The sequence below is a fragment of the Cetorhinus maximus genome, chromosome 5, assembly GCF_964194155.1.
Source record: "Cetorhinus maximus chromosome 5, sCetMax3.hap1.1, whole genome shotgun sequence".
Lineage (NCBI taxonomy): Eukaryota > Metazoa > Chordata > Chondrichthyes > Lamniformes > Cetorhinidae > Cetorhinus > Cetorhinus maximus.
Window position 1 is genome coordinate 140,486,686 of NC_135883.1, and position 13,715 is coordinate 140,500,400.

A 13,715-nucleotide genomic window follows, 5' to 3' on the forward strand; every position below is an offset into this window, starting at 1 on the left:
GAGATTCCTTTTCTGGTCAAAGTTTTGGATGAGAAGGACACTCCCCCATTCTGCCTGTAGATTGTGCAAATCTACTTGGTTAAATTCTCAACAGCAGTGTGGAGCAGCTTTGGGTTAGGTGGCAGGTTCCAACAAAACATGCCATAGGGCTGGTAGAAGAAACTTCAGGCTGTAATAGTGCAGTGAAAATATATAGAGAATAGTCCTCAATGTGGTCTTTGTTCTACAGTCGAAGAACTTCTAGCCAACGAGGGTTCTTGAGGGTTTTCAGCCGAAATCATTTCACTTTCTACTTAAACCTCTTTCAGAAGCTTGAGGAGGGAGAACCAGCAGAACCACAAAGTCCTCCTATTCGAATTCATGTGTAGTCATGCTCCCATGGTTCTGGGAAGCAACTTTCACTGCTCATCAACCACATTTTCATAATTGTAAATGTATACGTGTCCTTTGCAGAGGTGAGAAACGTTTCTGTTCTATAGTGACTTCCCAGACATTTTAATTCCAATGGGATTTTCAAGAAAAAAATATTTATTCTGAGTGCAATCCTACACAATCCAAAAGAACTTTACAGTTTCAATTGAGAGGACTCAATGTATCTGTTAAATATTAACAGCAATAATATTTTGGTAATTTACTGAAACAGACATGTTGGCAACAAATTTTATTTCATTCATTTGAAATGTCAATAATGACATTTATTTAAAAAAAAAACAAGTTTAATATTTTGTATTACAACCACTAAGTTGATGAAAAACCTATGAAAACACAAAAGACTTCATGCTGATATTTTGAATCAAGTACTGGTCATCAGTAAACAAAACATTTCCAGCTTTGTTAGATAAGCTGTTAATTGTTAAAATATCACATTAAAAGAAACAATTAAGAGTTTGTGCTGTAATTCTGAAGACTGTTGTTCAGTCGCCTAGAATCATGCTTATAGACAAAGCTACTAGTAATGGAAAACTTTCACTGTGCCAGAGGGCAACTGAACCTTCTTACACAAATAGCAACAGCTATAACATAACAAGATGCTGCCACAGAAAACATACACAAAGCATTACAGTGTGTAAGTTTTGCAAGGAAGACAGAGAAACTCAGAAGTACACTTCTTGTCTCAAGACAATACTTTGGGTAAAACTGAATTGTACCTATCACTACTTCACCAATTTTCAAAACAAAATGTAAAAAAAAAATGCATTGTTTTACAGCAGAAATACAAGTTCTAGAAATACTTGCATATTTCAAAAGTTATATAGAGATGTGTTAGAATTCTAACAATTATAAATGTCAATATTATCTCACAAACTGTGACTCATCACTGGAGTTTGTCACAGTGCAGGCTCAGGTAGCTGCAGTATTCAGTTTGATAGTCTTAGCTCAAAACTTAGGCAGCCAGTGATCTCAGCAATCCACTGGCAGGAATAGCAGCACCAACAACTTCCAACTATAAAAAAGGTCCTTGAGGCACAAAACTTCCAGACCCCAATTATTTTTTTTTAATCCTCCAACTCCAGTTACCTACAGCAACCACACATTATAACCTAGTCTAAAAAGACGACAGCATATAGCTTGTTGCATCGCTGCAAGACATTGAAAGTGTTAGAAATTATTTTGTGTTGTCAAAACACACACAGGTGATCTAATACTCAGGTTGCACATTGGTTCTTCACAGTCTTCTATTCTTTTCCTTCTGTGAAAGGTCCAAAGCCACAGTGCACCAAGAGGTGACACTTTTTTCATGATGTATGTTATGGCACAATGGAATTCATGGGTGTTTGCCTACTTTGGTTCAAATGAACTGGCAGTTCCTCCAGTCAGAATGGATGCTTATGAAATTGCAGGGTTTTCATGTCAGATATCGTGTAATGGCCGTCAAAGCATAAAGAAGTTCTGCCTGCATTCGAGCTTCCATAAGAAGCAAATTCACATGAATCTAGAGGAAGTAAAGACATGTTTTAAAAACAAACTCCTTGTTAAAAGTGGCAACTGAAAAAAAGGGAAAAAAGCATTTCCACATCAACATTTCTATTCATTTCAATGGAGTTTTTCCTTTTAATTTGAGAACTTAAGGCGACTGACAAGACCCATAATAGAAGTCAAAATCAATTAAATAAAAAAGGCAGTAATATTTAGGTGACACCAAGCCTGGGTTTTAAAATCTGAATGTAGGAAGAAAGCAAGTATGAGACACAAGCAGCTCAACCGTTTTCAGATTCTAGGAAAAAATAGTTCAAATGATAAACAATAAATTTGGAAGGTTTTGAATTCCCATCCCATTCCAAAGCTATTTTTCCTCCTCTTCCATCTAGGGTTCCTGATATCATAATCAATTAGCTTTTATTAATATTTCCACATTACTGCAGTGGCTACATTTCAAAGGTACTTATTTAGCTGTTATGCACCTTGAACATTCCAAGGACATGAAAGGATGCTATATAAATGCAACTATTTTTATTATATGAAGTTTGAAAGTCTGTTAGCAGGCCAGTTGACTGCGAAGGCATCAAGATAGAACCCAAATATGTCCTTACCAGATGTTCAGAAGCAGAGATCCCTGTATAATAAACTAGGATGAGAACTCCCAAGAAAATTTCTCACTCTTAACCTACAGGCAATGAGCCAACTATAGTACTCTAACTTACTCCAGAAGTGAAAAGATGTCTCACATTCACTGGACTAGTTTTATCAGATTCCAGAGGTAGAGCAATATGCTAGCTAATTGTAATACCCAGATATTCTCGTAATTCAGGCACTTATTGCTATTGTATGGAAATATTAAACCAACTTGAAAGGAGTATTACATAGCATTATCACCTCCCAGGAAGATGGACTTTAAATCTCAGGAAAAACAGGATAGCAAACACTGACCTCTGATGACTTTAGGCTACGGGAACTGAACTTGAAATGTGCTTGCTGACCTCACTATTACAAAAATAACTACAATGCTAAAATTAAAAGACTACTTTTACATGGGAGGCTTTAAGGGTAGATTATATTATCAATTAAAATGCAGGACTAGTGCAGTTACAGTTGCTCTTCTGAGACTGAGGCAACATGTTGAGAGAATGTGCAGTATTGCAACAGGATCAGATTACACGATGTATAATCCAATGGATGAAAGGATTTGGAAAGTAAATATGCTGTGTATTTTTCAGAAATACTCAATTTCCACCTTAGTACTAGCCCTTCATACCTTCTCAGAGTGTTTGAATCGTCTCCAGAAGCCATCATACATTTGGTTTGTAGTCTTCACTGGAGAGCAGACCACAGTTTTTATATAAGCTTTGAAGTTCCAATCCAACAGCTGATTAATTTCACCATAGTCATAATCATCATATCTGTCACAAATAAATTATGAAGATTAATTATATGGAATAATTTGCTATATTTTAGAACTATACAGAACTTTCATAAACTGACCTTATTCCAAACATGCAATGGATGTAGTTCCAGATGGCTCGTCTGAGCATTGAAGTATCAACATCTTTATGCATTGCCATAGTGTTGTAAGTCAGGTTGTAAACTATCTGAAACTTTTCATCCAATAGCTGGCCGACATCTGGATAAAGACGGTTAACAAGGGAATACCCATGATCTTCCCAAGTATAATCCTGTGCAAAGATTAAAATATAAAAATAGTATTAACATTTAAGCAATTTCATCAATTTTTTTTTTATTTGTTCACGGGATGTGGGTGTCACTGGCTAGGCCAGCATTTATTGCCCATCCCTTGTTCAGAGGGCACTTAAGAGTCAACCGCATTATTGTGGATCTGGAGTCACATTTAGGCCAGACCAGGTGAGAACAGCAGATTTCCTTCCCTAAAGGACATTAGTGAAACAGATGGGTTTTTACGACAATCGACAATGTTTTTCATGGTCATCATTAAACTTCAGATATTGTACTGAATTCAAATTCCACCATCTGCCATGATGGGATTCGAAACCGAGCTCCTGGAGCATTACCCTGGGTCTCTGGATTACCAGTCCAGTGACAACACCACTACTTCACTGCCTCCACCAAGGAGTACAAGACAGCAAGAAATTTATGACAGAATAAATACTATCCGTTCAGAAGCCAGGACTTTTAGTTTAATCAGTAGCAACAACTATACCTTATCATCCACTCTGGATTCGTGAATGGTAATGTCAGAAAAATAAAGGATGAACTACCACAAATTTGGCGTTGGAATAAAATGTCAATATGTTCCCCTGCTAAATCAGTTGGAGATCTTTGTATAATATTCTAACTGTGGACTCGTTGTGAAGTGAGAAGGCCAGCCCACCTCACCACATTAGTAGTCTTACATGTCACTCACTTCAAGTCAAGTTCCCATTCCCCAGTAGCACCATCCTTTTGTGCAATGCCAACATATCAGAATCATAAGCAGCACTGCAACACACCATTACATCCATGGGTATTCCCTGCCATTTGAATCAACAATATGAAGTCATACAGTACTTGCAATTTGATCACCTTAGGTGATTCCTATGGACTGTTTATCACTTATGCTCTGAACAGTCCCTTACATCTGGGAAGAAGAAAAAAAAAAGTCACTAAGTAGGTTTTAAGTTGTTCCAGTGTAGCTTGATGTTTTTTCTGCCCTTTCTAATAGGCAAAGGGTCCATGAGGGAGAAAGAGAGACAGGGACAATAAACTAGTCTTTGCTCAGCACCTCATCCCAATTACATGACTAGATTATCATGGGCACAGGCCCATGTCCTATAACTCTGTGGCACAAAAAACTGGTACCTCATAGATAAAATAGAGAACAAGTTTAGAATTTTACCTGAGCTCGAAATGTGGGCACAGTTTGCTCATCCTGTCTGGGAAATTCTTTGTAACCATAGCTTGGATCTTCAAAGTGACGAGAAACGTCCCTCGTATCTACTGATTCTTCACCTTCTGAGGTAGAAATAAAAGCGAAGACTGATGCTATCGTTCAAGTATAATGGAATCCACTTCCCCAATTAGTATTGCAGACTCTCATTACCCCAGAAATTAAATCATTAGTGCCTAAGCTTTATTCTATTAATGGTAAACTTAATTCTATTACTGGATCCTATACTACAGACAATAGAATTTCACAGACCAAGTGAAAAGTTTAAAATGAAGTTAAAAAACTACACCTCAGGCAGCATACTCTAACAAAGCAGTTCTGATTTAGGACCTGCCCATCAACGAGACATGGATATGAGAACAAGCTTCTCCAAATCTTCAAATCCAAAAAGAAACAAGAAATTTGGAAATAAAATTCAGTTCATGGAGTTTCCATATGGTCCACTGACATTATTTTGGATATGCCTGCTCCAAATACTTACATCTAGTGTATACAAAGATTTTCTCATTAACATTTTCTACATGCAAAATATTCTTTTGTATATATAGGGTACCATATATGGCTGCAACATAGAATTAATTGTAAGCACAATATTTAAATAAGGTGACCAGAAATCAACATTAACATTACTTCAACACAGCTATTTTTATTCTCACCTGTTGTTGCTACATAGAGACTCTCTGCCTTTTCTCTCTCAAATCGTGTTGCCATTTCCTCTTGGCTCGCCTCTTCTTCATCTCTACATTCTTGCAGCAGTTTCATTTTTTCCATCAGAGCTTCCACCTCACAAACAGTCTCTGTGCTCTGCTAAAGATAAAAACATTTCCATTGTACTCTAAAAACGATTGCCTGCATGATTCAAATAAGTGATGAAATACTATGCAAAGACGTTCAACTTTGCAGTTGAAATCACTAGGCTCCATAAGAATATGATTTTGTTTTGGCTCTTTCATTATTAATGTGCATAGGCAGTTTGTACATTACAGAATCACAGAATCACAGTGCAGAAGAGGCCCTTCGACCCATCGAGTCTGCACCGACACGAGAAACACCTGACCTACCTACCTAATCCCATTTACCAGCACTTGGCCCATAGCCTTGAACGTTATGATGTGCCAAGTGCTCATCCAGGTACTTTTTAAAGGATGTGAGGCAGCCCGCCTCCACCACCCTCCCAGGCAGTGCAATCCAGACCGTCACCACCCTCTGGGTAAAAAAAGTTTTTCCTCACATCCCCCCTAAACCTCCTGCCCCTCACCTTGAACTTATGCCCCCTTGTGACCGACCCTTTAACTAAGGGGAACAGCTGCTCCTTATCCACCCTGTCCATGCCCCTCATAATCTTGTACACCTCGATCAGGTCACCCCTCAATCTTCTTTGCTCCAAGTAAAACAACCCAAGTCTATCCAACCTCTCTTCATAGCTTAAATGTTTCATCCCAGGCAACATCCTGGCAAATCTCCTCTGCACTCCCTCCATCCTTCCTATAACGTGGCGACCAGAACTGCACACAGTACTCCAGCTGTGGCCTCACCAAGGTTCTATACAGCTCCAACATGACCTCCCTACTTTTGTAATCTATGCCCTGATTGATAAAGGCAAGTGTCCCATATGCCTTTTTCACCGCCCCACTAACATGCCCCTCCGCCTTCAGAGATCTATGGACACACGCGCCAAGGTCCCTTTGTTCTTCAGAACTTCCTAGTGCCATGCCGTTCACTGAATAATTCCTTGTCAAATTACTCCTTCCAACATATATCACCTCACACTTTTCAGGGTTAAATTCCATCTGCCCATTTTACCATCCCATCTATATCTTCCTGTAGCCCAAGACACTCAACTTTACTGTTAACTACCTGGCCAATCTTTGTGTCATCCGCAAACTTATATAAATGACAAATAATAGGGGACTCAGCACAGACCCCTGTGGTACACCACTGGACACTGGTTTCCAGTCACTAAAGCATCCTTCTGTCATCACCCTCTGCCTCCTACAACTAAGCCAATTTTGAATCCACCTTATCAAATTACCCTGTATCCCCTGTGCCTTTGCCTTCTTTATAAGTCTCCCATGTGGGACCTTGCCAAAGGCTTTGCTGAAATCCATATAAACTACATCAACTGCACTACCCTCATCGACACACCTGGTCACCTCCTCAAAAAATTCAAATTCGTTAGGCATGACCTCCCTCTGACAAAGCCATGCTGACTATCCCTGACAGCCATTAAAAAAGGAAAAAAAAATCCTCATTACATTTTTGGTTGCAATGGTTGGGGGAGGGGGAAGAGGAGAGGGAGAGATCCTGTAGTTCATCATTTGAAAAAAAAACAGCCCTTTTATTAGCCTGAGGCATAATCACACACCAAAAGGAAGCAGACATGTTCTATCTGCAATACTGATGCACAGAAGCAAGTTATTTCTTGTACTCTTAACGTTCCCAGGATTTACAGGAATAGATACCAAGTTTCAACTTGAGTTTTTATGGTAAAAATCCATCACCTAAATGGTGCTGTCATTTTAGCTCGTGTGCTGTCATTTGCACGCAATGAAAAAATAGACTCAACATTTTTAAACTTACTCCACTTCCTCCTTGGCCATTCAGTAGATCATCTATAGCATTATTGCCATTAAAATCACATACGTAGCAACTCCCAACAGAAGGGAGTCGAAATGTGTGGCCTCCATCACAATGTATTTCAGGGTTGATACCACAGCCATACGTGAAGGATGCAAGAGAATGATAGTGAGTGAGCAGCACGACCACATGTACCAACTCAGCCAGTGACCAGCCATGCTCCTCAGCTTTTAGGAGTTTCTGAAATAAAGACAAGAAATAACATTAATGGTACTGCCACAAGCTACAGCTTCAAGTCATTTCAATCTGCCCCTTCAAACTTTCTCAGCTTTCTATTGGTCCCTCTAAATTAATTTAGACCTCTTCACTGGTAACTTAACACTATGATATTCTGGTTCCATTCCCAGGGAATATATTAAGCTTTCCATAATCAATAAAAAGGAAAAATACTATGAAATATTTCCACCATATTTAGTGACTGAAGCTTTTTAAAATTTTATGATATAAAAGGCATTCTTTTCTCTCATATCTATAATTGAATCTGCATAAGCTTATAGTGTAGAACTCCTGTTCAACCCAACAGTGCATTCTATGATTAGTTAATGCTTCGAGAAAAGGTGGCGGGGTGGACGTAGATGGAGAATGGAACAAACGTGCATTAATAAATCACCTCATCACATTCTCAACCTGTCTCAGAAGTGCTTTATAAACAATGACTTACTTATGGTGCAATCACTGCCATGGAAATGCTCAAACAGAAAATTAAGAAAGCACTTCAAACAATGCAGCAGCTCTGATACATCAGCCTAGATTATGTGTTCAAGTTCTGTGGTGGAACTTGAATCTGCAACTGCTTGACTCAGAGATGCGAGTGGTACCACAGAGCCAGGCTTGACATTGAGAGGTAATCTAGAAGCAATACTCAAAAGAGTATTTTGCAATATCATAAAGCCATATCCTAAAATTAATCTATACTGTACAATTTTAAACATCTTCACCCATAGATGAAGTACATGCAAGAGTCATCACAAAGTAATGTTGCCTAACAGCAAATTTAAGGCTACAACTGTTATTGAAATTTCAGTATCATGAACACGATCAAAAAGTGAGAATTGTAGCTTATATTTATACAGCACCTTTACAGTGTCAAAATAATCTGAGTCGGCGATCAGAGAATACAAGGGGAAAGCTGGCGAAAAGCATAAAAATATATATTCAAAGGAATCTGGTTGATGGAGAGAAGTGGTGTAACAAGGTTGAAGGGTTTAGGGAACAGTGTAGGAACATGCTCGTGGAAAACTGCCAGAGGACACAGTTGAAAATATTGTATTTTAAAGATAGAAGTCAAAGGGTGTAGTAATGATGTAGGGCTGGATGAGGTTGCAGACAACAAGAATGATGGCAAGGGAGGATATTTAGATGAGAAACTTGAAGGTTGTTTTTCTTTTTAATTCATTCATGGGATTTGGGCTTCACTGGCTGGACCAGCATTTACTGCCCATCTCTAGTTGCCCTTGAGAAGGTGGTGGTGAGCTGCATTCTTGAACCCCCTGCAGTGCATGTGATGTAGGTACACCCACAGTGCTGTTAGGAAGGGGGTTCCTGGATTTTGACACAGCAACAGTAAAGGAACGGCAATATATTTCCAAGTCAGGATGGTGAGTGACTTGGAGGGGAACTTCCAGGTGGTGGTGTTCCCATCTATCTGCTGCCGTTGTCCTTCTAGATGGTAGTGGTCGTGGGTTTCGAAGGTGCTGTCTAAGGAGTTTTGGTGAATTCCTGCAGTGTATCTTGTAGACAATACACACTGCTGTTACTGTGCATCAGTGATAGAGGGAGTGAATGTTTGTGGATGTGGGGATCAAGCAGACTGCTTTGCCCTGGACGGTGTCAAGTTTCTCAAGCGTTGTGGGAGCTGAACTCATCCAGGCAAGTGGGAAGTATTCCATCACACTCTTGACTCGTGCCTTGAAGATGTTGGACCAGGCTTTGGGGAGTCAGCCCTACAACCCTCCAAGAACTCTGTTTCTGTAACTGCATTCATGCATCACCCATTCACTTTGGCCCACCACATGTTTTTCAGCCTGAAGCTCTGGAATTCCAGCTATCAATCCCTCCACCTCTTTCCTTTTAAGACCATCCTGAAAATGTCATCCCTCCTACTTTAAAGGTTCCATACAAATTATTACTGCAATTTTTTCCACAAAGGTTGTTCTTTGCCTATTACCAAATTTGAGTCAATCAAGAGAGTCGCACACCATGTGCACTTCACATTTGAGTGTTCAAATTTGGGTGCTGTGCTCGGCAAGTTGTGAAGTTAAGACAACACAAGGGATCTAATGGGAATGAAGGTGTCAAAAAAGAGAAATGTGTATGTGATAAGCATGTCAAACGAGGTAAACCTTTTGTGGGTAGAGGGCCAGGATGTTGGAGAGGTTGAGCTGGGGTAGGGAGGGAGAAGCAGAGATGGTTTTATTTTACGTCATGGATAGAGAAGGTTAGACAAGACATGGAGATACAGCAAAGTAGATAAAGAAACAATCACGTCTGGTAGTTGGTGCAGGCCTTGGAAATGGTAAGCTACATATAATGCAAAGGGTGTGGCTCTGACTGGAAAAATTAATATTTAGCATGAAGTGGAGAGAGGACAGGAAGATGCGGAAATGTGTTTGTGACAGGGGTGGGGAAAGATTGGCAGAAGGCAGATAGGTGAAATGCAAGTGTAAGGTTGAAATCACAGGAACACTCACCTCAATATGATCTTTGGTAATAAGCCAGGGCCTGTGCGCAAGAATTTTATTCATTTCACTTAAAGTCTGAAGCTTCCGAGGGGCGGAATCTAAACCTGCTAGCCACTTTGGATCCCCACCAACTTGGAGGAAGTCGTTAACATGGAGATTTACAAGATATGAACACTGGTGTTGAGCTGCAGCCTGTAAAAAAGACAGAAGTTTAATGCTTTATGTTCTAAATCACATCAAAAAGCATAAATTTCTATTTATTCCATGAACAATACTAATTAGTCATAACACATTTGTATTCATTCATGGGATGTGGGTGTCGCTGGCGAGGCCAGCATTTATTGCCCATCCACAATTGCCCTTGAAAAGTTGATGGTGAGCTGCCTTCATGAACTGCCGCACCCAGTACACCCACAGTGCTGTTAGGGAGATTAGTTCCAGGATTTTGACCAGCAAGAGTGAAGGAACGGCAATATATTTCTAACTCAGGATGGTGAGTGGCTTGGAGGGGTACTTCTAGGTGGTGGTGTTCCCATGTGTCTGCTACCCTTGCCCTTCTAGATGGTAGTAATCGTGGGTTCAGAAGGTGCTGTCTAAGGAGGTTTGGTGAATTCCTGCTGTGCACCTTGTAGATGGTACACACTGCTGCTACTGTGCATCGGTGGTGGAGGGAGTGAATGTTTGTTTACGTGGTGCCAATCAAGTGGGCTGCTTTGTCCTGGATGGTGTCAAGCTTCTTGAATGTTGAGAGAGCTGCACTCGTCCAGGCAAGTGGGGAGTATTCCATCACAATCCTGACTTGTGCCTTGTAGATGATGGACAGGCTCTGGGGAGTCAGGAGGCAAATTATTCACCGCAGGATTCCTAGTGTCTGATCTGCTCTTGTAGCCACGGTATTTATATGGCTACTCCAGTTAAGTTTCTGGTCAATGGTAATACCCAGGATGTTGATAGTGGGGGATTCAGTGATTGTAATACCATTGAACATCAAGGGTGATGGTTGGATTCTCTCTTGTTGGAGATGGTCATTGCCTGACTCTTGTGGGCACGAATGTTACTTGTCATTTGTCAGCCCGAGTCTGGATATCGTCCAGGACTTGCTGCATTTTGACATGGGCACCTTCAGTATCTGTGGAGTCACGAATGGTGCTGAACATCATGCAATCATCAGCGAACATCCCCACTTCTGACCTTATGATGGAAGGAAAGTCATTGATGGAACAGCTGAAGATAGTTGGGCCAAAGATACTACCCTGAAGAACTCCTGGCAGTGATGTCACGGAGCTGAGTTGATTGAACTCCAACAACCACAACCATCTTCCTTTGTGCTAGGTATAACTCCAACCAGTGGAGAATTTTCCCTCTGATTCCCATTGACTTCACTTTTGCTAGGGCTCCTTGATTCCATACTCGGTCAAATGCTGTCTTGATGTCAAGGGCAGTCACTCTCACCTCATGGGACTTTGATCCACAAGGACCGTGCAGTGGTAATTCCTACCAATACTGTCATGGACAGATGCATCTGCAGCAGGCAGGTTGGTGAGGATGAGGTCAAGTATGTTTTTCCCTCTTGTTGGTTCCGTCACCACCTGCTGCAGACCCAGTCTAGCAGTTATGTCCTTTAGGACTCGGCCAGTTCGGTCTGTGATGGTGCTACTGAGCCACTCTTGGTGATGGAACCGAAGGTAGCAAGGGCACAGAATGCACTCTGGGTGGGGGGCTTCAGTGTTTCCTCCAAGTGGTATTCAGCATGGTGAAGTACTGATTCATCAGCTGAGGGGTGGGTGGCAGTAAGTGGTAAATCAGCAGGTTTCCTTGCCCATGTTTGATCTGATGCCGTAAGACTTCATGGGGTCCAGAGTCGATGTTGAGGACTCCTGGGGAAACTCACTCTCTACTATATACCACTGTGCTGCCACCTCTGCTGGGTCTGTCCTGCCAGTGGTACAGGACATACTCAGGGATGGAGATTGTGGTGTCTGGGACATTATCTGTAAGGTATGATTCCGTGAGTATGACTATGTCGGGCTGTTGATTGACTAGTCTGTGAGACAGCTCTCCCAATTTTGGCAGAAGCCCCCAGATGTTTGGACGACTTTGCAGGTCGGCAGGGTTGAGTTTGCCACTGTCGCTTCTGGTGCCTAGATTGTTGCCAGGTGGTCAGTCTGGTTTCATTCCTTTTAGACTTTGTAGCAGTTTGATACAACTGAGTGGCTCACTAGGCCATTTCAGAGGGCATTTAAGAGTCAACCACATTGCTGTGGGTCTGGAGTCACATGTAGATCAAATCAGGCAAGGACGACAGGTTCCCTTCCCTAAGGGACAATCAACAAGGGTTTCATGATCATCATTAAACTTTTAATTCTTAATTTAATTTTTATGGAATTCAAATTTCACCATCTGGGTCCCCAGAACATTCCCCTGGGTCTCTGGATTACTAGTCTAGTGACAATACCACTTTGCCACTGGCTCCTTTCACTACTGTTGAAAAATTATCCTATTGCAACTTTGCTTGTCATTCTAAATTAACAAAAAAGTTCTGGAGAAACTAGAAAGGCTGAAAATAAATATGAACCTTGTTTTTTATATATTAAGAAAAATATCTTGTGCCCTGCAGAACTAATTAGACTCAGGCACTTCAAGTGAGCACCACAGCTGTTAGCTACCAATGTGACATTGCAAGTCTTGCAATGCTGCAACCAAAGTGATGTATAGACTCTTCAAAGGGTGCTAGTCACACTTTTTTTGTTTCCATTGTTAATAGACAACACCATAGAAACATTAGGATAAGTAGGAAGTTGGAATTGCCAATTGCCAGCTGTGCAAACCACAACAATAATTCACTGCCTAGCTTCCTTCCCACCCGAACATGTTTATTAACGATACCTAGACCACTACTTGACGGCATCTTGTTCTTTATCAATATAGATCAGTCTCCTCAGCATGAAAAACAGCTTTGGAATCACACTGCCCACCTAATTGAAGAAGTTCACTTTTAAACTGGGCAGTTGCTTATATCTGGCAAATTCAAATTAAGCAACTAAAAGTTTAGACCAGATTGTTGTTTCTAAAGCTTTAAGCTGTAAGATTTTACAGCATTCACAGTGCACCTTTTTTTTTCATCTTAACATATTTTTGCACATTTGGTTCTAATGTTGATGAAGGCACAAGAAAGGGTGGGGAAAGGCTATTACAAAACAGTGAGTGACACCGAGCCATCCAAGGAAATATTAGGTCAGATAACCAAAAGCTTGTCGCAGAGGTAGGTTTTAAGGAGTATTTTAAAGGAGGAAAGTGAGGTGCAGAGCTGTAGGGAGGGAATTCCAGAGCTTGGTGCCTAGGCAACTAAGGCACGGCCAGCAAAGATGAAGGAATTAAAATTGGGGATGCATGAGACACCAGAATTAGATAAACACATATTTTTGTAGGTTGTGGGGCTGGAGGAGATTACAGAGATAGTGAGGGGTGAGGTCATGCAAGGACTTGAAAACAAGGATGAAAACCACACCTGCTCTTCTGTTGAAGTAATTACTTTGAAGTAGTGGATAATTCCATTC

At 40.8% G+C, this 13,715-nt stretch overlaps 1 protein-coding gene across 7 annotated transcripts in view; it reads right to left on the reverse strand.

Moving 5' to 3' along the window:
- Nucleotides 1-518: 518 nt before the first annotated feature.
- The window catches only part of sesn1 (sestrin 1), a 108,437-nt gene continuing 95,240 nt past the window's right edge, over nucleotides 519-13,715 (reverse strand). For 4 of the 7 annotated variants that reach the window (XM_078542549.1, XM_078542554.1, XM_078542552.1 and 1 more), the window contains exons 4-10: nucleotides 10,168-10,350; nucleotides 7,421-7,657; nucleotides 5,497-5,647; nucleotides 4,790-4,905; nucleotides 3,421-3,611; nucleotides 3,194-3,338; nucleotides 519-1,933 (exon numbers count right to left, since the gene is read on the reverse strand). In XM_078542549.1, coding sequence (XP_078398675.1) covers nucleotides 1,847-1,933; nucleotides 3,194-3,338; nucleotides 3,421-3,611; nucleotides 4,790-4,905; nucleotides 5,497-5,647; nucleotides 7,421-7,657; nucleotides 10,168-10,350 — 1,110 coding nt within the window. In that variant the 3' untranslated portion in view covers nucleotides 519-1,846. The remainder of the gene's footprint in view (nucleotides 1,934-3,193; nucleotides 3,339-3,420; nucleotides 3,612-4,789; nucleotides 4,906-5,496; nucleotides 5,648-7,420; nucleotides 7,658-10,167; nucleotides 10,351-13,715) is intronic. The other 3 variants (XM_078542550.1, XM_078542553.1, XM_078542551.1) reach the window with 2 other exon arrangements.